Source organism: Aquarana catesbeiana, linkage group LG07 (genome assembly GCF_042186555.1).
Source record: "Aquarana catesbeiana isolate 2022-GZ linkage group LG07, ASM4218655v1, whole genome shotgun sequence".
NCBI classification, from domain to species: Eukaryota; Metazoa; Chordata; class Amphibia; order Anura; family Ranidae; genus Aquarana; species Aquarana catesbeiana.
The window spans coordinates 32192746-32220663 of NC_133330.1; the positions used below are offsets into that span (position 1 = coordinate 32192746).

At 44.2% G+C, this 27918-nt stretch overlaps 1 protein-coding gene across 4 annotated transcripts in view; it reads left to right on the plus strand.

Annotated features, from left to right (window-relative positions):
• The window catches only part of PLXNA1 (plexin A1), a 429988-nt gene that overhangs the window by 178226 nt on the left and 223844 nt on the right, over positions 1–27918 (plus strand). For all 4 annotated transcript variants that reach the window (XM_073591927.1, XM_073591928.1, XM_073591929.1 and 1 more), the window contains exon 3: positions 21047–21147. In XM_073591927.1, coding sequence (XP_073448028.1) covers positions 21047–21147 — 101 coding nt within the window. The remainder of the gene's footprint in view (positions 1–21046; positions 21148–27918) is intronic.

The window sequence follows — 27918 nt, forward strand, 5'->3', positions numbered from 1 at the left end:
AGACATGTTTTTTGTTGCCTGTTCTGTGTATTGGGGCTTTTGCCGTGTGTTACGGTTGGTGAAGGCTCTTAAACAACAGTTTTTAGGACTTTTTTTCTCTAGATCTCCTTGAATTGTTGCAGAGCAGGATTTGAGAGTGGGGCAAGCATACAAAAGTTTGATAACAAATCCATAAAGTTTTCTTATCAAACTAAATTCTTGTTTATGTAGATTTTTATTACTTTTTTAGGACATATTTGGAATTTCTTCCACCGTCTTCTGTATTTGTATAATTGGGCCTCTACATTTGGGAACACTTCAGATTTGTAGTTTTCTTTTCGTGAATTTTCTCTCCATAAATCACATGTCGGTCTGTATGGGCCACTTGGGAGGAAGCAGGAAGTACTACAATCTGAGAGTTTGTGGTCAATATGTTACATCATACATTCATTACATATATAATTGGATCCTTCCTGGTTCCAAAGTTCCAGCTGCAGAAAATGATTTGGTTTTCTTCAAAACTGTGAAACTTGATATTAAAAAGGATCGAATACTATGTATGTGTGTGCATATCTATATCTATCTATCAATATAGATAGATATATATATATATATATATCTCTATGTATATGTGTATATATATATATATATATATATATATCTATGTATATGTGTATATATATAGATATATATATATATATATAATATCTCTATCTAGAGATATATATATATATATATATATATATATATATATATATATATATATATATATATACACACACACACAGCTGTCCTTCCATTAAATGCCTATAACTTGACTTCATGGAGGCTGTCTGACCATTGCTGGACTGGCAGGGACCTCATTTTTAAAGATCAATTCTGTGAATTTGCAAGATACTGGCCAGTTTAGACATATGTTCTCCTGCTGACCAATTCATGTGGCAGCCTCATGTGTCCTAATCTAAGTGCCTTTGGCCACCATCTTTTGATTAGTAAGCATGGGATATAGCAACTGGTCTGATCACTGTCCTGTGATGTCAGAAATAAAGAGATGGTCTCAGAGCTCATCCTTTAGGGCGGACGAAATGGGAATAGAAAAGTTCCCAATGTCAGCAGGAAAAAACAATGCCCTATCTTTGGTTTCAATGGTTTCAATGGGAGGAATTGTACCCCATCATTGGTGTCATTGGGAGAAATTGTGCCCCGTCGCTGGTGTCAGTGGGACGAATTGTGCCCCGTCATTGGGAGGAATTGTGACCCTTTATTGGTGTTAGTGGTGGGGGAAATTATGCCCTGTTGTTGGTATCGGTGGATGAAATAGTGCCCCAAGGGCAGGATAAAGGCAAGCAGAGTGCCACATCTGGCCTCGGGCAGCCGTTCGGAGACCGATGGACTAATGCAGGCAGTGTCAATGCAATGAGAGCCTTGTGTCTGTGTAGGTTCTCTTTTATACAGGTCATTGTATATCTATTTGTTAGTCAAACCAAGCCCATTGAGAGGCTTCTTCTCTGTATCTATGGAGGAGCAACATGGCCACCCTTGGACAACACCATTGTCAATTAGTAAAGAGGGTAGTGTTGGATGAACAAGTAGATTTAGATGTACCTGAGAGCCAATCTTACACTTCTGATTTATGATTGCAGGGTCACAGAGAGGACTGACCAATTGCTTGATATAATTTTACATTTTAAAGTGAACCAGTCTTAAAATTAGTTTTTTTTTTTTTTTTAAAGCACTTTTAGTGGCTGATTTAATCACTTACTAATTATGCAACTTCTTTATCTTTTAATCCTTGCCTATGTTCCAGTTTAAGCTGGACCACAGCTGTTTCAGGGTGGCTCCTTTCTATTGCAGCATCCTATGGAACCATCCTTGTATGCAGGTACTGGAGTTGCCCCTCTTTAAACGGTGTGTATCAAAAGAAACACACAGCCCCATAGCCTAGGGTGGCAAGGCACTCACCTGCTCCTCTACCTCCCATCTCCAAGCTCAGTATGACTGGAGACTGCATTTTCCACTATTAACTCTTTTCTGTGAAGGCTGGAAGTTCATTGAAGCAGCACTGAGCGAGAATTTTGGAAAAGCGGTTGACTGGGCGTGTTTATTTTATTGTGCGCAATTTGTTAAGCTAGAAAACTCTGAGGGTTTAATAGTACTTGAAAAAAAAATGATATTGAGCATGTGTCTTTGTAATACTGGCCATTTCCAAACCTAAATTTTCTTCCAGTTCTTACTGTTCCTGTTAAGACATCATCTCGAGTGTTCACCTCCAACCATTTCGTCTTCATCGGACTGTCCTTCCTGTCAGCTTTTGGCCCAGCTCCATGATCTCTTTAAGAGAAATGGAGAATTAGCAAGAACCTGGACAATGCATGTCTACCACTATTGAGCAGGTCTGCTTATTTGGGACCCTTCCAGAAGCATCCCCTTTTCTTAATCCGATAGATTTGGATACCGTCCAAGCCGCTCTCGGAGGGAGATAAGGAATTTCAGAGAAGTTTATTTGTAAGATTAAGATCGATGGGCTTGCTGGAAGCTTTTTTTCAAGCAACAAATAAAAGTAGAGGGAGATCGAACGGGAAATTTCTTTGAGGACTCGGGAATTAGATTTGGAGCCATTTTTCAAATTCCTCTTTAAGTTAAGGCAGGAAATTTTCTGTGGAGTTGTAGAAACACGACAAGTTTTCTTTACCTAGTACGTTTCATTTGATAAGACGTGTACCGAGCCAATGGTTATGGCAGGAGATGTGTAGCATAGATCAGTACTGGGCTATGTTGCGACTTAACTGTCTGGGCAGCTAAAACCAAATGCATCTTCTAGTGACCAGTAATGTGATTCTTGCAGGTTATTATTTAATATATTCCTAAAGCCAAAGCCCATCTTTTTCATTGACTGGTCTGGTCTCCACCCCCTCCTGTAATTTTCTGTAGTGGATGGGGCCTGCTGAGACCCTCCTACAGCTCTGCTCTCTGCACAGGCTATATACCGCATAGTGATGATGTCTACTTTCAATCTCGTATGACCCAGAGTCAGCTGATATTGGGCTATTTCCTGCGATCAGTTGAGAGGGCAGAGCTGTGCCAGGCTCAGAAGGGGGTCCCAGCAATATTGTTGGGCTCCACCTGGCTTCACCAAAGGACACAACCTTGACACCATATTGCTAAGAGATTCCTGTCAAACCCAAATCAACTGTAATGGGTAGTGACCATCAGCTCTCAACCAAGGCCAATGTGCAACGCCAACGCCAATGCTAATGCTAATTACATGAACAAAACAAAGCAGAAACGCACAAAGGCCTAGTGGATTACCATCAACACTTCATTAGGAAATAAAAAAAAATGAGTGCATGCTCACAAAAGCCAATGGGTAAGCAGCGTAGTACATCAACCCAGGCTCTTAATCCATAAATGAAATTAGCCGGCAACCCAGTGCATTCCAAGTTCCAAAGTCTGTCTTAGGCTACATCAAATGCTTTGAAGAAGACTGCCATGGCTGAAACATGTTAGCTATATTGTGCCACATTTAATGTAGTCTAATAAAGAACTTGGAATGTTTCGGGTTGCCAGCTAATTTCTTTTATGGATTGATGCCTTGGGAGCACACACTGCAGCCTTGAGCACCGGCCCTCAGCAATTTATGTGGTAACAGACCAGTTGAGTGTGGGTAAAGTTATTTTTCAATAAACCTAGGTTCCACCTGGCTGTTTGAATTCTGGCCCCACTGGAACCAGCTGCCCCTGCCTGGCCTGCACTGCCTAATGCTCTAGTGCTGGAGGAAGCAGATTGTTGAACTGTGACTGAGTGTTGCTTCTCTCTGCTTGGAGCAGATTGAGAACTGAGCAATTGGTGATCATGTGATTGCTCAGTTCTCAGTATTTGAGTCAATGTGGGACAGCTGCAGTATATATGTAAATATGTATTTTTGTTTTTTTACAGCCCATACTTTTTCCTTTTTGAGGTAAAACAATTTTTCTTAATTTTGAATAGAGTGGAGAGGGATTAGAACCCCTGTCAGTTTGTATTGCTGTCTGTGCCCCCTATTAGGGAGTTTCACTCTCTTTGTCCTGGTTACCATTATTATTGAAAGTAAAAGAAAATCCCAAATTTTGGTTTTGTCTCCAGAAAGGAAGAGAGTGGACACCTTTCAATGGGGACACTAGTTCTGGTGACCTGGGGGTCCCCAAGGAACTCCCTTAATTTGCAAGGATTTCCTATTCCTGTTTTGGGTATGGGACAGGAAGTGAAAGAAGTAAATCTCCCCAATGGGACATAGAGGACAAAAATAAACCTCACAGGGGTTATAAACCTCCCTAATTCTGTCCAAAATTAATCAATTGCCTTTTTAGTTATGCTTTAAGGCTAGAGGTGCACTGAATGGAAATCTTGGTACAGAAACCGAAAAGAACAGTTTTTTTTTTAAATATATGTTTTTATATATAATTGAATTATATTTGGCTTTTTAATTTCACGAATTTAAATGATTATGAATTTATTGTCGGCCATTATCAGCACCTTTAACGCAAGAAACGCTGTAGAAAAAGGCATCCCTTTAAATTCTATGTATGTCTTCATGCTGGTCCATTGCGTTTTCATTGTGTTAAAAATCTTGCTGGCTGCATTTTTGGTTAGTTAAACATACCAAAAACGCACCACCTGTTGAAATACATTGAAAGCGCAGCAAGAACGCATTAATAATGCACCCGTTATGTTTTTTGATGCGGTTTTTTTGAGTCACACGACCTATGAAAAACACACCATAAGCACAGCAAAATTGGGTGCGTTTTTGGCACCATTAGCACCACCTCTTTCTCTTTCGGCAAAATGCCAAAAACACAATTTTTAGCCTGTATGTTTTTCGGCAGCTGAAATTTCGGTGCATCTCTATTGAAGGCTTGTATTTAAATGAAAGTTATTGTCCATGTAGTTCAGCTTTCATGTCCTGTCCTTGGAGACCTATGACTAGGTGTAAGTGGAAATGTCCCCACAGTGAGGAAAGTCCCCTCTTAGATCGTTTTCACCAGAACAATTGTCCCCTGGAAACACGTTGGTGGAGGACGCACACCGAAGCTCCTTGAGAGAATGTGTTTTGCAATACCTTGTGATCTAATAAGGTGGAGAAAGTACGGAGGGCTAAAGACGGCTACAGCGCAGGCCTTAATTGCCGGGAGGGTGTCCATAGACGTCCTCCCGAGTATGCGCTGTCAGCGCGTCCCTGCGGGCCACGTGCAATGCCAGTTCATGCCGGCCCCTTACCATGTGATCAGCTGTCAGCCAATGAAAGCAGATCACGTGTTGTAAACCAGAGGATCGGTAATCGGTGAGGGGAGAAAAAAGCCAATCACCGACTTCTGTCAGAGGGACGTTCGTCCCTCACTCAGAGCCACGGCTGCCTCATCTGTCTCCACAAGTGCCACCTGCCAGTGCCCACCAATGCCACCTATCAGTACCCACTAGTGCCACCTACCTTTGCCCACCAGTGCCACCTACCAATGCCCACCAATGCCTCATCATTGGTGCTGCCTATCAGTGCCCATCGATGCCGCCTTATCAGGGCAGCCCATCAGTGCCGCCTCATCAGCGCACATCAATGAAGGAGAAAAACTGCCTGTTTTCAAAATGTTATAACAAATTCTGAAAGTGTTTTTTTTTTTTTTTTTGTTTTTCAAAATTTTTGCAATTTTTTTTTTTTTTTTTTTTTTTTTTATTTTTTAGCAAACAATAAAAAACCCAGCAGTGATTAAATGCCACCTAAAAAAAAGCTCTATTTGTGGGGAAAAAAAATTGTGGGTACAGCATGGCATGACTGTACAATTGTCATTTAAAGTGCGACAGCGTGAAAGCTGACAATTGGCCTGGGCAGGAAATGGGCGTAAGTGCCCAGTAAGCAAGTGGTTAAACCTCGAGACTTCCTTTGTTTTAGAAGTGGCATCCACATAACGCTTCTATGTTTTTAATCTATTTATTAAACTTTTCTATCATTTTCACCACACCAGGGTCCTCTGGATTCCTTTTCCAGATTGAAAATTCAGGTGAAGCACCCGCCACATTAAACCCGATACCAGCCACATTTAATTTCGAGGTGGCAGACACAAGGGGCAGCTCCCTCTTGAACCTCTATTTAACGCACCGAGTATACTAAAGATATATTAGTAACGATCTGAAGAGGTCTGTATGGCCGGATCAATAGTCTTCCAACAAGCAATCCTATTTTCTCATTCCACAGGGAACCCAACTAGATGAAAGCGTATCTCGTGTCCCCCCCCTTCCCCCTCCAATTGTCCCCTCCGTGCTGGATACTGTTGGAGGCCTAGAGAGCATCAGGCAGCCTAGAAGGGTTGCAGGCATTCCATTAATTGCTCCTTCTACATTTGATTAAAATCCTTCATGGCCCTTCAAGCTCACTTACAACTGTGCATTTAATTACATTCTCTGCTGCCCTGATAACTGTAACCCCCGATCAAATATTTCACTTTATTAACAAAGGGGGACAGCCATCCCGCCAGCTATAGTTCAAGCAGGGGCGCTCGAGGGATAAAAGAAGAAGAAGAAGAAGAAAAAAAAACCTTCAAAAAGTAAAAAGAAAAGAAATTGTCTTCAGATTTTCAGGAAAAAAAGAGTTTTTGCATTATTAAGCAATACTGTTTTATTGGATTAATGGCTATAGTAAGACGGAAACGGACGGTCTTTGTACAACAAAAAGCATCTAAAAATAGCCAAAATCTGGACTTTGAAGAAAGAGTTCCACGAGTCGGGACTGAAAATTTCCTCTACTGTGCTAAGATCATTTAGAGTATTCTTAAAGTGGACCTTCACCCTAAATAAACATTCTGCTGTTGCATGCGACTAAGCAAGCCGTTCCACAATCATCCACTAATTTATTTTTTTATTTAACTCTGTCTTCTTACCTTATAATGCTTATATTATTTTATAAAATTGTAACACTTGTCTACATGGGGGGAGAATGTTCCACCTAGATCTTAGTTAAAAAAAGAAGTCATGTCCTATTAAACGTAAAGGCTACATTATGAATATTGATTAAACTCAGTTTGATAGCCTCTGCTGTGCCTAGGCGGTCAGGTACATGTAAAATTTCCACCTAAGTAGGACACAGCTTCAGGCCTTCTCTATAAATAATTGTCCCTGACCGTTTCCTGCTGTGCACCCCAGTCAATGCTGACTTTTAAATGGAATATATATTGTCTCCTTCAAGCCTGTCACCCATTTTATTGATTGGCCGCCGTGCAATCTCCTCTAAACACGCAGTGGATCAGGATCACCTTCTCCATCTTCACGTTCCTCCTGTCCCCGGGAACACAAAACTCCGGGTGATGCACCCTGGCAATGGGGACAGGTGGCACACGAAGGTGTCCTTCATAAGATAGATTATCTGGCCTAGATTTGTGGCCCAGTGATGCATTGAAGTTGCTTTATCTAGTAAGGTTGGGGAGTCCAGCTGTGCGTTCTACTTCCATGTGTCTCATGCTTCGTTAAATTGTCCTTCTAATGCCCTGGTAATCTGTTGTCCTCATAATGACACCATATTTCATTGTTTCCCCCATGTTATCACTAGCACACGAATATGCGCATGAGCTTGCGATCAACGCTAGGAATCAGTTCAGCCATGTTGAATGTCGATATGTTTAAAACCCAAGTTGGAGTTATTCCCTTTTTCTACCGGTGACTTAATTCCCTTTTTCTACTGGTACCTTATTTGCTGTGCGTTATTTAGATTTTTCTGATTAAGTTTATTCTCCTCTTTCTAAAGATGAATGATTCTCAGTTCTTTGTAACTAGTCCCTACCAAGCCTTGGTCAACAAGTCGATGCGCCTCTACTTTGGTTATTTCATCAATGAAAAGATAGTTGGTGGGTATAGCTACAACTGCCCCTCATCTATAATATCTCTTGAACCAAAAATGAGAACAAGGCTGCGGCATAGAGGAATTTTTATGGTGCAACAAGAGCAAATTACCCAATTTTTAAAAGAAGAGTCACTTTTTTTACCATAATAATAATTACAAACCATTGTTAAAAACAGATTTGATGGATATTAACTGTCCCCTACAAGAACTCCTGTCTCCATATACATATTACATAACTGGATTACACTTCATAAGTAACTTCCGTTATCCAAAAGGGGGAGCGGAGGAATTTTGCAATTCTCAACGTGTTTCGCTGAGGGTTCCTCTTCTTCAGGAGAGGGAACAATGGAGGCATTCGATTCAATTCAGATATATTCTGCATAGACGGAACACCACTAACCGATCGGGCATACAGGCTCATACGCTCACCCTGGGGGGCGAGTATGGGGTGCTCATGAGAGAAGGTGAGCTGTTCAACAAGGGTGTCTACTTGCAATAGTTATATACAGGCGCATCTCATAAAATTAGAATATCAAAAAATTAATTTATTTCAGTATTTAAATTCAAAAAGGTGAAACTCGTATATTTTATATAGATGCGTTACACACAGTGATATATTTCAAGCCTTTCTTTCTTTTAATGTTGATGATTATGGCTTACAGCTAGTGAAAACTCAAAATTCAGTATCTCAGAAAATTTCAATATTACATAAGACCAATAAAAAAAAAAGGATTTTTAATGCAGGAGTGTTGGCTTACTGAAAAGTGTGTCTCTGTGGCCCTCTGGTTTCTGACCTTTCCCCAAGGACTAGGGTCCACCTGGCTTCAGCCTAGGTAGACCATAGATTGCCTTGCCCCTGACAGGAGCCTTGCTCTCCAGGGGGATGGGAGTCCAGGGATGTAGGCCCCCTCCTCTTGTTTAGTTTTTTGTGTGCTTTAATTTTACGGTTCACTTTTTTGTACACTGGAGATCGGAAAAAACAAAACAAAAAAAAAACAAAAACGATGCATTGGTCATATATAAACAGCCAATGCATTTTGGTGGCCAAAATGCTACCTCTTCTTCACAGCTCAATACAGGAAAAATCTTGAATGGACTACTGAGAAGCAGTAGTTTTATCCTATGTTGAGCCCTGATGAAGGGAGAATTTTGACCCACAAAACATGTTGCCTGTTTTTATATGACCAGTTCATCAACTGTTAGAATTATCTCGGAATCCTTGTTGACCTGGCACTTCTTTCTGCATTTGTATGGTTTGAGTTGTAAATACAGTATCTCACAAAAGTGAGTAGACCCCTCACATTTCTGTAAATATCTTATAATATCTTTTCTGTGGGGCGGCACAGTGGTGTAGTGGGCAGCATTACCCTAGCAGTAAGAAGGGTCGCTGGTTCGAATCTCAACCACGACACCACCTGCCTGGAGTTTGCATGTTCTCCCTGTGCCTGCGTGGGTTTCCTCCGGGTACTCCGGTTTCCTCCCACACTACAAAGACATGCTGGTAGGTTAATTGGCTTCTATCCAAAAAAATAATAATTGGCATTAGCATATTAATGTGAGTTGGGGACCTTGGATTGTGGGCTCCTTGAGGGTAGGGACCGATGTGAGTGTGTGATGTGAGTGTGTGATGTATGTGTGGAGCGCTGCGTAAATTTGATGGCGCTATATGGGAACCTTAAATAAATAATAATAATAGAGGAGTATCTTAATGAGACACAATGTATAGGGATAGGGCAATTGTAGACACGCACCCGCATTCAGGTTGAACTGGATGGACTGGTGTCTTTATTCAACCTTACTAACTATGTAACACTGAAGAAATGACGTTTTGCTACAATGTAAAGTAGTGAGTGTACAGCTTGTATAACAGTGTAAATTTGCTGTCCCCTCAAAATAACTCAACACACAGCCATTAATGTCTAAACCGCTGGAAGCAAAAGTGAGTACACCCCAAAGTGAAAATGTCCAAATTGGGCCCAATTAGCCATTTTCCCTCCCTGGTGTCATGTGACTCGTTAGTCTAACAAGGTCTCAGGTGTGAATGGGGAGCAGGTGTGTTAAAATTGGTGTTATCCAAATTTTTGACATACTGAAGCAGAGCATGATCCCCTCCCTTCGGAGACTGGGCCGCAGGGCAGTATTCCAACATAACGACCCCAAACACACCTCCAAGACGACCACTGCCTTGCTAAAGAAGCTGAGGGTAAAGGTGATGGACTGGCCAAGCATGTCTCCAGACCTAAACCCTATTGAGCATCTGTGGGGCATCCACAAATGGAAGGTGGAGGAGTGCAAGGTCTCTAACATCCACCAGCTCTGTGATGTCCTCATGGAGGAGTGGAAGAGGACTCCAATGGCATCCTGTGAAGCTCTGGTGAACTCCATGCCCAAGAGGGTTAAGGCAGTGCTGGAAAAATAATGGTGGCCACACAAAATATTGACATTTGGGCCCAATTTGGACATTTTCACTTAGGGGTGTACTCACTTTTGTTGCCAGCGGTTTAGACATTAATGGCTGTGTGTTGAGTTATTTTGAGGGGACAGCAAATTTACACTGTTATACAAGCTGTACACTCACTACTTTACATTGTAGCAAAATGTAATTTCTAGATGTGAAAAGATATAATAAAATATTTACAAAAATGTGAGGGGTGTACTCACTTTTCTGAGATACTGTATAGTTGAATAGGCTCAGAAGAAATGGTGACCACATGGATCTATATTAGGACTGTAATGGAACTCTCCTTGTGGGGTATTAGTGTAAAGATTGCTGTTAAGCCCTGATGCAGGTCGAATTTTGGCCCCGAAGCGCATTGGGATGCTTTTATATGACCAGGTTCTTCTACATTGACTCTGTCTATGTTGACCAGGTGCTCCTTTCTGTGTTTGTTTGAATTTTTTTTTCATGAGTAGTAGTAGTAACTCTGTCTTGCAAAAATGTGTGTGTATCCTTTTTAAGCACCGCTCACATGCACATTTTGTGATTTAAAGAGTTTGTAAAGACCTCCAAACAAGTTGTCGAAGGAGAATGATTGACTGTATGTATTGTCCATTGCAATAAAGACTTTTATTGGCTTCATTTCCAATCCTTCATGCTTTTCCACATCCTTTTGGCTACTGTATTTATTGGCATATAATACGCACTTTTTCATCCTGAAAATCGGGTGCAAATAGTGTGTGCGTGTTATATGCTGATACTGCAGTTTGGGCTGCCTAGTAAGGAACGGGGAAGGGGGGGCGGGATGAGCGCCGTCATATTACATACAGCGAGAATCTGCTGTTTACGCAACGGCCTCTGTAATAGGAAGTCCCGTCTCCTGGAGGCGGGGCTTTGTATTAAAGAGGCTGCCGGGTAAACGGGAGATTCTCGCTGTATGTAATCGGACAGCTCTCGTCCCGCCCCCCTCCCTGTCCCCTCCGAGGCAGAAGTAATCTGAGGTGAGGCTGCAGATGGGCATTGATCAGGCTGTATTCATGGTAATGGTGAGGCTACATATAGGCATTGATCAAGCTGCATTGATGGGCAATTGTAAGGTTGTAAATGGGCATTGATCAAGCTGCATTGATGGGCAATTGTGAGGCTGCAGATGGGCATTGATCAAGCTGTATTGATGGGCAATTGTGAGGCTGCATTGATGGGCAATTGTGAGGCTGCAGATGGGCATTGATGGGCACTTGTGAGGCTGCAGATGGGCATTGATCAAGCTGCATTGATAGGCAATTGTGAGGCTGCAGATGGGCATTGAACAGGCTGCATTGATGGGCAATTGTAAGGCTGCAGATGGGCATTGATCAGGCTGCATTGATGGGCAATTGTGAGGCTGTAGATGGGAATTGATGGGCAATTGTGAGGCTGCAGATGGGCATTGATCAAGTTGCATCGATGGGCAATTGTGGGGCTGCAGATGGGCATTGAACAGGCTGCATTGATGGGCAATTGTGAGGCTGCAGATGGGCATTGATCAGGCTGCATTGATAGGCAATTGTGAGGCTGCAGATGGGCATTGAACAGGCTGCATTGATGGGCAATTGTGAGGCTACAGATGGGCATTGATCAGGCTGCATTGATGGGCAACTGTGAGGCTGCAGATGGGCATTGATCAAGCTGCATTGATGGGCAATTGTGAGGCTGCAGATGGGCATTGATCAAGTTGCATTGATGGGCAATTGTGAGGCTGTAGATGGGCATTGATGGGCAATTGTGAGGCTGCAGATGGGCATTGATCGAGCTGCATTGAAGGGCAATTGTGAGGCTGCAGATGGCATTGATCAGGCTGCAGATGGGCAATGGTGATGCTGCATTGATGGGCACTGACCCTTACTTTGCTTCAAAGTTCTTTATTTGAAATTTATTTTTTTTCCTGAAACTTCCCTCCTAAAATGAAGGTGCGTGTTTTACGTCTATGCGTGTTATATGCTGATAAATACGTTTTTTGTTTTTTTTTCACTGTTTACTGGCTGTCACGGGTAATTTATACATTCAGAGAGCCCTCTGTGTTAATTTGGTTAATTAATTTTATCTCAGCAGTTGTTTAGCTTGCTATACCGAGGGCCCACAGATCTGTGTATGTAATATAATAACGAGAAGATGGAGCAGCGAGTGTGTGAATATGTGAAGGTCACATCAGAAATCTCATCTGGGTAAAAAAAAAAAAAAGGTGGAATTACACTTTAAATATTATATTTGGCAGATCTTAGGTACTCCAACGAAGACACACGGGAGTCGAATGTCCCTGTTGTGGGGCGCGCCAGATTTTGAGAAGACCGGGGTAAATTAACAAGGCGTTCTGTGCGGGATTTAATTACCTAACCACCCGCGGGCAAATATTAATGCGTTTCATAAATGCCATCGCCTGGCGTATCAGATGAAAGCGTCTGCCGTGTTCTCCAGGATTGAAGAGACGCGGGCCGCCCCGTACCAGAGACAATCTCCTCGCCGTCTCTCTTTAGGAGTGTTTATTGATAGAGCTGGAGGGAGCGCGCTTCTATCAAAGAACACGCCGAGACATTCGGAATTTAATGTAGCGTCTCCGAAAAAAACTGGAAGAAGCAGCAAGAAAGACAAAAACAGTTATTGTCTTTTTATTTGCCTGTCGAGTATTCAGCAAGCCAAGTCCTCCGAGGAGAAATGTCTTCAACGCTTTCAGTGAGCGAGTAAATGTGTTTTTTCAAATACGCGTTCCGTCTTCCCCGTCTGCCGGCAGCCATTTTGAGGACGGCACCGCTCGTCCCACTTTTGGACCCAGGGCCCACCTTGGAAAAAAAAAATAGTATTAAATGATGTACGTGTTATCTATACAATTTCTGATATCCAAATTTGCCTCTTTCAGTAATAAATCCCCCACATAATAGATCGCATTAAAGTATAATTAAAGGCGAAACTTTTTTTTTCAGTTTTGGATAGAGTGGAGAGAGATTAGACCCCCTGTCAGTTTTTATTACGGTCTGTGTCCTCTATTTGTCCCTGACCCTTTCCAAAAACGCAACAGCTGAAAAAAAAAAAGCACAGATGTGAACGTGTCCCATAGGAATCCATGTTAAATGGGCTCAAGTGCGTTTCTGCAAAAAAGCAATAAAAAAAACACATAGGTGTGATCTGAGCCCAACAGAAAATAGGAGGAAAACCCTCCCAATGTGAGGGAATCCCTGGTTGTCACCACAACTAATGTCCCCATTGGAAGATTTCTCCTCTATTCCCAGGGACACCGGCAGCAAAAACAACCTGATAAAGGTTCTAATTCCTCTCTACTCTGTCCTGGGAGTCTCCAAAATATGTCCTACGGGCCAAATGCAGACTGCTGTAGAATTTTTTTTTTTTGGCCCTCTGATGTAAGGGGGGTGTCTGATGGGCATTCTGATGTAAACGGGAACTCTGGGCACTCTGATGTAAAGGGGGACTCTGATGGGCACTCTGATGTAAAGGGGGACTCTGATGGGCACTCTGATGTAAAGGAGGACTCTGATGGGCACTCTGATGTAAAGGGGGACTCTGATGGTGACTCTGATGGGCACGCTGATGTAAAGGAGGGCTCTGATGGGCACACTGACCTAAGGGGGGCTCTGATGGGCACGCTGATGTAAAGGAGGGCTCTGATGGGCACACTGACCTAAGGGGGGCTCTGATGGGCACGCTGATGTAAAGGAGGGCTCTGATGGGCACTCTGATGTAAAGGGGGACTCTGATGGGCACGCTGATGTAAAGGGGTGCTCTGATGGGCACACTGACGTAAGGGGGGCTCTGATGGGCACGCTGATGTAAAGGGGGGCTCTGATGGGCACGCTGATGTAAAGGGGGGGCTCTGATGGGCACGCTGATGTAAAGGGGGGGCTCTGATGGGCACGCTGATGTAAAGGGGGGCTCTGATGGGCACGCTGATGTAAAGGGGGGGCTCTGATGGGCACGCTGATGTAAAGGGGGGGGCTCTGATGGGCACGCTGATGTAAAGGGGGGGGCTCTGATGGGCACACTGACGTAAGGGGGGCTCTGATGGGCACGCTGATGTAAAGGGGGGGCTCTGATGGGCACGCTGATGTAAAGGGGGGGCTCTGATGGGCACGCTGATGTAAAGGGGGGGCTCTGATGGGCACGCAGATGTAAAGGGGGGGGCTCTGATGGGCACGCTGACGTAAGGGGGGCTCTGATGGGCACGCTGACGTAAAGGGGGGGCTCTGATGGGCACGCTGATGTAAAGGGGGGGCTCTGATGGGCACGCTGATGTAAAGGGGGGGCTCTGATGGGCACGCTGATGTAAAGGGGGGGCTCTGATGGGCACGCTGATGTAAAGGGGGGGCTCTGATGGGCACGCTGATGTAAAGGGGGGGCTCTGATGGGCACGCTGATGTAAAGGGGGGGCTCTGATGGGCACGCTGATGTAAAGGGGGGGGCTCTGATGGGCACGCTGATGTAAAGGGGGGGCTCTGATGGGCACGCTGATGTAAAGGGGGGGCTCTGATGGGCACGCTGATGTAAAGGGGGGGCTCTGATGGGCACGCTGATGTAAAGGGGGGGCTCTGATGGGCACGCTGATGTAAAGGGGGGGCTCTGATGGACACAGTGATGTAAAGGGGGGGCTCTGATGGGCACGCTGATGTAAAGGGGGGGGGCTCTGATGGGCACGCTGATGTAAAGAGGGGGCTCTGATAGGCACGCTGATGTAAAGGGGGGAGTTGGGGGGGGACTCTGATGGACCCAAGCTTATTTGGAATTCCTTTGCTTTCTTTACTGAAGTTTATTCTCTGCTGTTCTGAATCATATAATTGAGAAGCCATCACTGAGCTTCAGTCCAGTGACTTTGCCCGGGCTCAGATGATATCAGTGTATGTGTTTGTAAGCGTGTCGGGACCCCACGGGGTAAAGGACTGCGCTATACCGCAGATGGACACCAGCAACAAAAAGCGCCCTGAGGCGATTCAGTTCGCATAGGTAGCACTATACAAGTCACTCATTCAGTGTTCTGCAGGCAGGAGGAAGCATTTCCTCAGTCTCCTCACAACCCCCCCCAGCAGTGGGAGGAGTTATGCAAATATAATGCCTGTATGGGGGTGGGGGTGTCAGTCTGGAGATGGGGACATTCCTGGAAAGGCTGCGTTTGCATTCAGGCTGCTAATAGCCACGTGTGATTCTGAGTCTCTGATTACCAGAAATGAAATCCAGTGATTGAAAGGGGCAGGAAAGGGCTAGATGATGCTGGATGTCCTCCAGCCAGAAAATGAGGTAATGCATCTTGTACCTCACAGTGTGCAGTGAAATCGGAGTCAGTCATTTCAGATCAGGAAAGAAGCAACTGTGCAAGACTTATTCTGCGTCAGTATCAGGACTTAGGCTGATGTCAGACAGGTGACTTTGTCGCTAATGTCCCCCCCCCCCCCCATCAATTTGCAGAAGACTGAGGCGGTGGACTGGGCACAGCGGTACCTTGATGATGGAAGTTTCAGTAGCGGTAGGTAATGGCGGGCGAGGTGAAGGACGGGTATCATACAGGCAGGTCTAATCAGGACTTCCAAATCACCTTGAGTAATTCTTGTTCCCGGGTCTGCAAATCGCAGTGCGGAGGCGAGACGCCCAAGACGGCGGTGCCTCTTCTCCAATCTCCCAGTCTCCATGCAAATGTAATCAGCGTGTGTTCCTGATCAGGCTGTTGAGTGGGGTGTCGATCTCTATGATCTCAGCAATGTTTGGGCTGAGGAGCTACTTTTGTCTTCTTATTCCAGATTGTGAATGAGACCGATTTACAGCTTCACCAACCCGCTGCTTACATTTGTTTCTCCGTCCTTCCCAATGTTTTCTTAACCCGTTCCATGAACTTCCTCCGAAAGACCCCATCGGTGGGGCTCATGTCATAAACTCGCCATTACAGCGCCTTCGGAAAGTATTCACAGAGCTTCACTTTTTCCACATTTTGTTATGTTGCAGCCTTATTCCAAAATAGATTAAATTCAATATTTCCTTCAAAATTCTACAAACAATACCCCATAATGACAACTCGAAAGAAGTTTGTTTGAAATCTTTGCAAATTTATAAAAAACAAACAAAATCCCACATACAGAATTATTCACAGCCATTGGTCAATACTTTGGTGAAGCCCCTTTGGCTCCAATTACAGCCTCAAGTGTCTTTTTGCATATAATGCTACGAGCTCGGCACAACTATTTTTAGGCAGTTTCTCCCATTCTTCTTTGTAGGACCTCTTATTTGTTCTAGTATATTATATTGTAATCAAATAAAATTATTATGTTCTATATCAGGGGTCTCCAAACTTTCTAAACAAAGGCCAGTTTACTGTCCTTCAGACTTTAGGGGTCGGACTGTGATCAGTGGAAGTAGAAAAGGTCCCGACGTCAGTGGGGAAAAAAATGATGCCCCATTGTTTGTTTCAGTCAGATGAATTGCTCCCCATTATTGGTGTCAGTGGGAGGAATTGTGCCCCATCATTGATGTCATTGTGCCCCATTGCTGATGTCATTGAGAGTAATTGTGCCCCATTGTTGATGTCATTGAGCCCCATCGTTGGGGTCATTAAGAGGAATTGTACCCCACCGTTGATATAATTGTGCCCCATAGTTGGTGTCTTTGAGCGGAATTGTGCCCCATAGTTGGTGTCATTGAGCGGAATTGTGCCCCACCGTTGATTTCATTGTGCCCCACCGTTGGGGTCATCAAGAGGAATTGTACCCCATCATTAATGTGGCCCCATAGTTGGTGCCATTGAGAGGAATTGTGCCCCATCATTGATGTCATGGAAAGGAATTGTGCCCCATCATTAAAATCATTGTGCCCCATCATTAAAATCATTGTGCCCCATCATTGGGGTCATTCAGAGGAATTGTACCCCATCATTAATGCCATTTGGCCCCATTGTTGGTGTCATTGAGAGGAATTGTGCCTCACCATTGATATAATTGTGCCCCATAGTTGGTGTCATTGAGCGGAATTGTGCCCCACCGTTGATATCATTGTGCCCCATAGTTGGTGTCATTGAGAGGAATTGTGCCCCACCATTGATATCATTGTGCCCCACCGTTGGGTTCATCAAGAGGAATTGTACCCGATCATTAATGTGGCCCCATAGTTGGTGTCATTGAGAGGAATTGTGCCCCATCATTGATGTCATGGAAAGGAATTGTGCCCCACTGTTGATATCATTGTGCCCCATAGTTGGTGTCATTGAAAGGAATAATGCTCCATCATTGGTATCAGTGGGAGGAAATGTACCCCCTTCATTGGTGTCAGTGGGGAGAATTTTGCCCCCCGGTATTGGTGGATGAAATATTGCCAGGGGGCCAGATAAAAGCAAGCAAAGGGCCACATCTGGCCCCCGGGCTGCAGTTTGGAGACCCCTGTTCTATACCATCATTATAATATACAATTAATAATCCTATTTGTTGTTTATATTATATTGTAATATAATAAAATGATTGTTATATAGCATCATTATAAAGCATTTATTAATGGTATACTATATTATGTATTATAATATACCAATATTATAATAATAAATACAATTATTCATGGTATATTATAAAAGGTAATCCAAATCATATTCTGTAATATCATTAATGTGAAACAAATGTATTTTTTAAAACCAGAAACTGGATATCAGATCCCCCCCTGACATGGGCTCGCCCTCCGTTCTGCCGGCTCGGGGGTCTCATCAGATCTCCCCCATTCCATACACATTCTGTTCTCACACTTCTCTGCACTCCTCCTGTTTAATGAGCCCCTTTCTTCTACATTATACGGAAATTATCTCTGAGCCGGGAGGATGGCTCCAGATTAGGATCTGCGCGAGATCATTAGTGAGATCGGTGACATGGACACTAATAAAATATAAGACTTGTTTTCTGGGATATTTTTCTTTTAAAGCAGAACCAAAATCTGAAATACAGTAAAACCTTGGATTGAGGGTAACTTGGGCTGAGAGCGTTTTGCAAGACGAACAAATTTTTTTAAAAATAAATTTTGACTTGATAAACAAGCGATGTCTTGATATACAAGTAGCGTCACGTCACAACTCCATATATAAGGCTCCGTTCACATGGAGGCGTTTTTGTGCGTTTTTCTGCTGTAAGCCTCAGCTCTAAAAACGCCCAACCAGACAAATCCCATTCATTTCAATGGCCCCTGTTTACATCTCAGTGTTCTGTCGCCTGAAGCGAAATGCCCGTCGTTAAAAAAAAAAAAGTACAGGAGCTTCTTTTTTGGCAGATTACAGGCGTTTTACTGCTTTTACATTGGTGACCTTTTAACCTTGAAAGCACCTGTACAAAAATGCTGCAAAACTCAGCAAAAAAGCCCAAAAAAAGCCAGAAAAACGGCTGTAAAATAGCAACGCCTAGATGTGAACAGAGCCTATAAAGAGAAGTGAGGCGCCTCTAAGTGTAGCAATGTGGTTACATTTAACCACGTCAGCCCCCGGAAGTTTTTGCTGCTCAATGACCAGAGCATTTTTTGCGATTCGGCACTGCGCCAATTTAACTGACAAGTGCGCGGTCGTGCGACGTTGCACCCAAACAAAATTGACGTTCTTTTTTCCCCACAAATAGAGATTTCTTTTGGTGGTATTTGATCACCTCTGCGTGTTTTTTTTTTTTTTTTTTTTTTTTTGCGCTATAAACAAAAAATAACTGACAATTCTGAAAAAAACACAATATTTTGTACTTTTTGCTATAATAAATATCCCGAATTTTTTTGTAAAAAAGCTATTTTTTTTCTCAGTTTAGGCCGATATGTATTCTTCTACATATTTTTGAACATAAAAACCGAGATAAGCGTATATTGATCTGTTTGCGCAAAAGTTATAGTGTCTACAAAATAGGGGATAGATTTATGGCTTTTTTTTATTATTTATTTAATTTTTTTTACTAGTATTGGTGGCGATCTGTGATTTTTATCGTGACTGCGACATTATGGTGGACACTTTTGACACATTTTTGGGACCATTGACAATTATACAGCGATCAGTGCTATAAAAATGCACTGATTACTGTGTAAATGTCACTGGCAGGGAAGGGGTTAACACTAGGGGGCGATCAAGGGGTTAACTGTGTTCCCTCTCTGTGTTCTAACTGCAGGGGGAGGGGACTGACCTAGAGGAGATGACAGATCGTGGTTCCTAGCTATTAGGGAGTCCCGATCTGTCACTCCTCTCCTCACAGATCAGATGTTTTTTTTAATGAATTTGTAAAATTGATATTGATGTATAATGTTTGATATATTGTATAAAATTTGTAATAAATGACTTTATTTTTACATTTTGTGTTGCCTTTAAAGTTCCTTTCCTCTGGGGGGTAATTTTTGCGCTCTCCTCACAGATCAGGGATTTGTGTGTTTACACACACCCGTCCGTGTTCTGCCTCTCGTGCCCGCCATCGCTCGTGGCTGGCGGTCATCGCGACCGCGGGTCACGAGCTTCGGCACCCCCGCAGTGCAACGGGCGCGTGCGCCTGATATCCAGCTTCAAGGAGCCGACGTACAGCTACGACGGCTCGCGTGATCATGACGGCGGCTGGTCGGCGAGGGGTTAATGAAGGTACAATATTTAGCAACTCACATAGTTAATGATAAATAGAGGCACATCTAAGTATGCAGGCATCTGGGGTAAAGCTGTCCACATAGACCGTCCTCCACACCGCCATCAACGTCTTTCCTTCCACTCTGCGCTACACGAGCGTTTCAAGCCTCGCTTTCAGATCGCTCTACTGCAGGGTAGTCTTCCCGGTCACGATTGCAGACTGACAGCGGTGAGAGTCGGCGGTGAGGAGGACGGTCTATGTGGACAGCTTTACCCCGGATGCCTGCATACTTAGATCAATCATCAACCATCATCAACCATGTGAGTTGCTAAATGTTGTACCTTCATTAAATGTAACCATATTGCTACACTTAGAGGCTCCTCTCTTCTCTTTTATACTCTGGAGCTCCTGCTGGATTTTGCTTCTAATCCCCTTGTGGAGGCTTCCATTTGTGGATGGACATTTTTATGGTTACACAACCGATCACATTGCTATAATCTTTTTATATGGACTATAAACTGAAGGACCTATAAATAAATGGTTGTGGAACGAATCATCTGAGTTTCCATTATTTCTTATGGGGAAATTCGCTTTGCTATACAAGTGCTTTGGATTACAAGCAAGTTTCCGGAACGCATTATGCTCGCAATCCAAGGTTTTACTGTACTTGCTTCTGTTCCTGGGGTCCGACACCAACAATTTTAGCTCCGCCTTTTATTACTAAAAAAGTTATCCTTGCGCTCTTGCCACGGCTGAGATGACATCTTCAGCCTGCTACAAGCAGATCCCTCCAGTGATCAGACTGCAACATTGTAATTTAGTAGCAAAGCTGAAGCAGGGGCTGATTTGTGTCAAACGATTGTCAACAACTGCACAGATAACAGTATTTATGTGATTGTGGAGAAAAAAAAAATAGACAAAGGCACGGTCAGGGGAAGAACTGTGATCACTGTGTGATGTTATAAATACCTGGAAGTGTTAAAATCGCACACTGCTTAGAATGTATGCACTGAATGTGGAAAAAAAATGTAACAGATACCAGGTCCGCTTTCAGGGGATAACATATCCTGGCTCCTCTTTCTATAATGGATTTTTAGTAGCCCTTTTGTAAGTTGTTTATTAGGATAGCATGGGTCAGTGTGACATTAACGCCTGTGTTGGTCTAATGCTGATCTCCTCCGCTCTCTTTTTCAGGCGACGCGGGTGCCGGTGGAAAGCTGTGAGCAGTATGAGAGTTGTGACACCTGCCTGGGCTCCCGGGACCCTCACTGCGGCTGGTGTGTGCTGCACAACACGTAAGTAGGGCTGCTTCTCCCGTCGCTCTCCCCGGGGGACCCCGCACAAGGCGGCGTGCCCTGCCGTCACTGACAGCCCCTTTCAGTCTTGCTCTTTAAATAGCGTCGGTTTCCTCCCTCCTGAGGCTCCGCGCACCGGTCCCGAGTCCCGCGGGAGACCAGCAAAGCGAGGAGCGGTAATTTAGGCCAGGTGTGGAGGAGATGGGACTGCCGCATTTTTCTGCCCTAGCCAGTTGTTGTTTTTTTTTCCCAAGGACATGAGCATGATAAAATGGTTGTGAGAGGACACATTTATCATATAAAGCAGGTGGCCATTCCTAGAGATCTGGATTATTTGTCTGCTTCAAAGAGGAGGGCATTAGACAAACAATGGAAATGTGTATCAAATCTCATATAAACGCCGTATAAGTCGCACGTCTGCATGTTTGTGTTGTTAAAGTCTGTGTATTTTTAATTTTTTTTTATAAATCTCACCATCATGGAAGATTAAAGTGGATATGAATTAAAAAAGTGGAGATTTGATTTGGTATCTTATAGAGAAAGGGGTCTCTAAATTTTTCAAAGGGGCCAGTATACTGTCCTTCAAACTTTTGGGGGGGTCCGGATTGTGGCTGATGGGGATAGAAAATATACCAGTCCCAGGATCAGTGAGACTAAACATGGTGGTCATTAGGAGGAGGAGTAGTGCCCCATCATTGGTATTAGTTGAAGAAACCATGCCCCATTGTTTTTGTTAGTGGGAGGAATTGGTGCCCCATCATTGGTGTCAGTGGGAGGAATAGTGTCCCATCATTGGTGTCAGTGGGAGGAATAGTGTCCCATCATTGGTGTCAGTGGGAGGAATTGAGCTCCATCATTGTTGTTAGTAGGAGAAAACTGTGTCAGTGGGAAGAATAGTGCCCCATCATTGGTATCAGTGGAAGAAATAGTGCCCCATTGTTGGTATCATTCGGAGAAATAGTGCCCCATTGTTGGTATCATTGGGAGAAATAGTGCCCCATTGTTGGTATCATTGGGAGAAATAGTGCCCCATTGTTGGTGCCAGTGGGAAGAATAGTGCCCCATCATTAGTGTCAGTGGCAGGAATTATGCCCCTCCGTTGGTGCCAGTGGGAGGAATAGCGCCTGATATCATTGGGAGGAAGAGTGCCTCAAGGGCCGGATAAAGGCTAGCAAAAGGTCGCAGTTTGGAGACCAGTGCTATAGTGAACACCTAGAATTATTGTGCCTCTACATTTCGGAAAAACAAACTTTTTGTCCTAAATTGTTCCTGAATAATAGTGCACTTTCTGTGCCTTGAGCTTCATAGCTCTGTATCTGCAGTGTGAGATCATCTAGGGCCCTGCTGCCTATGACTTCTAGTCTAACCAGATTTGGCGTAAAGCTAGCCATAGATGACTGACAGTAGGGATGACTCCTCCGCTGTCAGAATACACTGATCAGCACTTCAGCCGATTGGCTATAGGCCCTGATTGAACAAAGATTTACCATCAATCCCATTTGAGAGAAGTAGATTATAAGATCCTTTAAAATGAGAACAGCAATAGATGGATGAAAATTTGTTCAGTCCCTGCTGACCGGGCCGAATTTTGATCCATCTATGGCCAGCTTTAATGATGTGCTGCTCACTGTTCTCCTTGCTGGAGAGGAAGCTGCATCTGCAGATCTGTAGTGCACGAATCTCCCTGCCCTGCTTCTTCCATTCTGTGGATCTGTGTGACTTCCATTTTATTCCTGCTATTCTTCTTCTTCTTCTTCTTCCTCCACCATTCATCACGATTGTCTACGGGGGCAGCTTTTACATGAGGACGCAAAATCCTGCCTCTGCCTATACTCCAGACACAAGCTTAATAAGGGCTTATTCACATGTACAGTGCCCTCTGAAGAGCGATTGGCATTTGATCATTCATCAGAGAGCATTTTTACAGGCCACGAGGAGTCGCTATGTCGCCTCCTCACCACCGGAGTTAACCTGGTAAATGCTGCACTACCGCGCCACAATTGCGTGCATTACGACATGCCGTTTTTTATTTTTGCAGTGGCCATTAAGCATAGCTGTGGTATGTGTACAGCCCTAAGGAACGCCTTACATACAGCTGGAGGTATCCCCCCAAGTAAACTGCTTCAAAGAACTTGATGTTCATATAACTGCAAGTAATCCCTTCACAGAATATTACATTTGGGGTTTATGGGAGGATTATATCGTATTTGTTCTGTCTAATGCTCCAGAAGAGCTGGGCTCTTGGCAGGGTCAATGGAAAAACAACACGCCCGTCTGACTCTTAACCTGGCACACCATCGACATTATGTCAATTGCCACATCAATCCGCGCAGGTGACGGCGGAAGTGGTTTGCGGTGTAATCCCACAGGAAGATGGGTCAGTGTGTAAACAACGGGCTGGGAAATTGTCATTTTACTGGCAGACTGGAATACTTCCAGGACTGTTCAAGAACAGAAGAAGTGGCCGAGTTGTCCTTCACTGGCCGTAGAACACGTCCTTCAAGAAATCGGCAAGGAAGGGATGTTGGCTTCCCACTTTCATCAGACTTTTTTTTTTAATATTATTAAGGCAGTGAAATCAAAACTTCATCTAATAATATATCGGATTAGAGCACTTCTAGTATCTCCAGTCACTAAAATTGCATAAAGCTTTAACATAATATGATTTAAAAAAGTAATTTTTAATATTTTTAAATCTTTAGCTTTCATTAAAATATCTGGTAATCCTTCCGGGTAGGTCCTTGTTCTGTTTGACAGCACTCTGTCCCCCTGTCTCAGAGTTGTGCTCCTGTGTTGTCACTTCAGCATATAACCCCCCCCCTAGAGACTAGAGCAGCCATGCCAACACGTATTGCCCAGGCATGGACCACCAGTGTTGCTATTGGGAAGCTGGTCTAAATCAATAATTTACGGTCAACTCTGGATGAAATTAACTTCATATCGGCGCGCCCCCTTTACATCAGAGGTCTCCCCATACACCAAAGCACCCCCTTCCATATCGGAGTGCCCCCTTTACGTCAGAGGTCTCCCCATACACCAAAGCACCCCCTTCCATATCGGAGCGCCCCCTTTATGTCAGCGATCTCCCCATACACCAAAGCACCCCCTTTCCATATCGGAGCGCCCCCTTTACATCAGAGGTCTCCCCATACACCAAAGCACCCCCTTTCCATATCGGAGCGCCCCCTTTACATCAGAGGTCTCCCCATACACCAAAGCACCCCCTTCCATATCGGAGCGCCCCCTTTACGTCAGAGGTCTCCCCATACACCAAAGCACCCCCTTCCATATCGGAGCGCCCCCTTTACGTCAGAGGTCTCCCCATACACCAAAGCACCCCCTTTCCATATCGGAGCGCCCCCTTTACGTCAGAGGTCTCCCCATACACCAAAGCACCCCCTTCCATATCGGAGCGCCCCCTTTACATCAGAGGTCTCCCCATACACCAAAGCACCCCCTTCCTTTACGTCAAAGGTCTCCCCAGACATCAGAGTCCCCCCTTTATGTCAGAGGTCTTCCTATACATTAGAGTCTCCCCCCCCTTATGTCAGAGGTCTTCATATGCATCAGAGCACCCCACCCCCCCTTTATATCAGAGGTTTCCCCATACATCAAAGTGCCCCCTTTATGTCAAAGGTCTCTTCAGACAGAGTTCCCCCTTTATGTCAGAGATCTTCCTATACATCAAAGCCCCCCCCTTACATCAGAGGTCTCCCTATACATTTGACCCCCTCCTTTATGTCAGAGGTCTCTACAGACATCAGAGTGTCCCCCCCTTTACCTCAGAGGTCACCTTACACATCAGAGCCCCCTTTACATCAAAGTTCTCCCCAGACATCAGTCCCCCTTTGTCAGAGGTCTTCCAATACATCAGAGCCCCCCCCCCCTTATATCAAAGATCTCCCCAGACATCAGAGTCCCCCCTTTATGTCAGAGGTCTTCCTATACATTAGAGTCTCCCCCCCCCTTATGTCAGAGGTCTTCATATGCATCAGAGCACCCCACCCCCCCTTTATATCAGAGGTTTCCCCATACATCAAAGTGCCCCCTTTATGTCAAAGGTCTCTTCAGACAGAGTTCCCCCTTTATGTCAGAGGTCTCTCTATACATCAGAGCCCCATCCCCCCTTTTTACCTTATATGTCTCCCTATACATCCGAGCCCCTCCCCAATATTCATCAGAACCCACTCCTTAAACCTCTGAGGTCTCCCTCTACATCAGAACCCCCCCCACACACACACACACACACACATCAGAGGTCTCCCTGTACATCAAAGCCTCCTATAACAGAGCACCCCCCCCCCCCCCAAGCACACAGTCCCTTTTTCACATCTGATCCCTACCTTTTGGGTGCAGCAGTGCGACAGGTGGAGTGAGTCTGGATGATCTACACTTGCATCCTCTCCTAAATGCTAAGGGGCGCCCCTGCATGCCGCCTGCCCTAGATCGGCATCAAGAGTTGCAGACGGCCCATCCACCAACACCATAGCAACAAATTATGCCATACATCCCCTAGAGCAGTGATGGTGAACCTTGGCACCCCAGATATTTTGGAACTACATTTCCCATGATGCTCTGGCACTCTGCAGTGTAGTGGAGCATCATGGGAAATGTAGTTCCAAAACATCTAGGGTGCCAAGGTTTGCCGTCACTGCCCTAGAGCATCATTTGTGGTTACGGTGTTGCCGGACGGCTCGCCCTCACCATTAAACTCATGACATTGATCCAAAGCAAACTGAGTGTTGTGCTCATAGCATTTTGGGGGAACCCAGATGACACCTCAGTTGATCTAAAGTGAATTGTACAGAGATTGTAAAAAATACTCTAATGTATGGCCTGCTTAAGAGTCTAAAGCTGACCATACCCCAATAGAACTTTGTTAGAATATTCTTGGGGGAAATTCAAACTCATTTGTTGGAGCATTCAATAGTTCCATTATGGACAGATTTATATGAAAACTCTGACCATTTTGTTCGATTGCCATTCCAAAAGTTTTATTTTTGAGATGGACATGTGGATTATAGTAAGTTTGGTTTTCCGGAATGAACACTAAGGATTGTGTTAGAGAAAGATATTCCATCTGAACAAAATTCCGCATGGCCATCTTTAATTTTGTCTTCCCTCCCAAGAAATATATTTACAGATTGTAACATTTGGAACAATTTCCTGCTCCCCCCCCCCCCCCCCCCAAAAAAAATAATTTTTTAATTTTTTTTTTTTTTTGGGACACAACAGTTTCTTTCTTTTTTTCTTTTCCCTTTGCGGTGAGTGACGGCCGGACATGTTTGGCTGCTCCAGGGGCTGCTAATCCCCCAAGGTATGGAGCTGCCAGTCTTGCCAAGCAGACGCGCTTTAAGTGTCCAGTCTGGCAGAGATTGCATGTAGCGGACGTGGCGTGAGCGAGGGATCATGTCGGATTTTTGGGACAGGAGAGCTGTCAAGTCGGCGGCATTAATTCCTCTGTTGTCTTGTGCCGGATCGTTCAGCTGTCAGCTCTCCTGCCGGGCACTTGGCGTGTGATGGAAAGTCTTCTCACCTTACCCTGCTGCCTCCTCACCTCTAAACGCCTGTCTGGAGAGCCAATTAAAGTAGCTCGCCTGACCACCGAACACCGTGCCACACGCGGCTTTGTGTGACCGCGGAGTGGACGGCAAATGGTTTGGAACACAGGTCGGCCCGATTTTCATAAATGCCGGCAAGTAAAGTTCTAGACAGGTTTTTTTTTTTTTTTTTTTTTTTCAGCCGCAACATATCCTCACCAGACTTTTCCTGTTATAAAGCCATATATCGCCCTCCCGCTTCCCCTAATAAATTATAAATATGAAGAATAAATAATTGTGGAGTTGGGCTGCCAGAGAGAGAGAGATGTCTTCATTATGGGCTTCAGGGAGAGATTTAAAGCACAGAATAGAGAAAAAGAATCCTACCACGGGAGCCTCCGACTCTGTAAAGAGGACCTTCCATTGCAGAAAGACACACTTCCCATTTCATCTTCATATCATTGCATGCTGCTGTTCCTAGAAGTAATGTCTGGTCCTTTATATTCTTTGTGTTGTTTTCTGATTTTCTGTTACCAGTTGTAGACGAGCTGCATGCCGCGCAAGCCTACAAATATAAATAGTATACAGGGTGTGTGTAAAGACCTTGCTGTGTCTCCTCACTGCTGCTTCCCTCCCAGGACTTGTCGGCAATTCCCTGCTGTCAAAATGACAGCCAGGGATTGCTCTGTGAATACAGCTGCTGTCAAATCATGGGCCATCTGACATGGTGTTTAAAAACATTGTTCAGATGAGAGATGCATAGTAAAGTTGTTTGTAAACCTTGTTCAGATAGGAGATATACAGTCATGGCCGAAATTGTTGGCACCCCAGACATTTTTCCAGAAAATCAAGTATTTCTCCAGGTGAGTTTAAAGGAGCATCACATGCTTGAAACAATCTGATTTATCCACAATTTTGAAAGGGTGTCAAGAATTTTGACCAGCCCATTTTTGGAGTTTTGTGTGACATTATGTCCAATTTGCTTTTTTTCCTCCCTTTTTTGTTTTGTTCCAATACACACAAAGGGAATAAACATGTGTATAGCAAAACATGTGTTATTGCAATACTTTTCTGTGAGAAATACTTGATTTTCTGGAAACATTTCTGGGGTGCCAACAATTTCGTCCATAACTGTAGATATATACAGTAACACTGCTTATAATCATTGTCAAGACAGATGATAAACAAATACAAAATAACATAGTGTTCAGGGTGGATTTGATTTAAATCA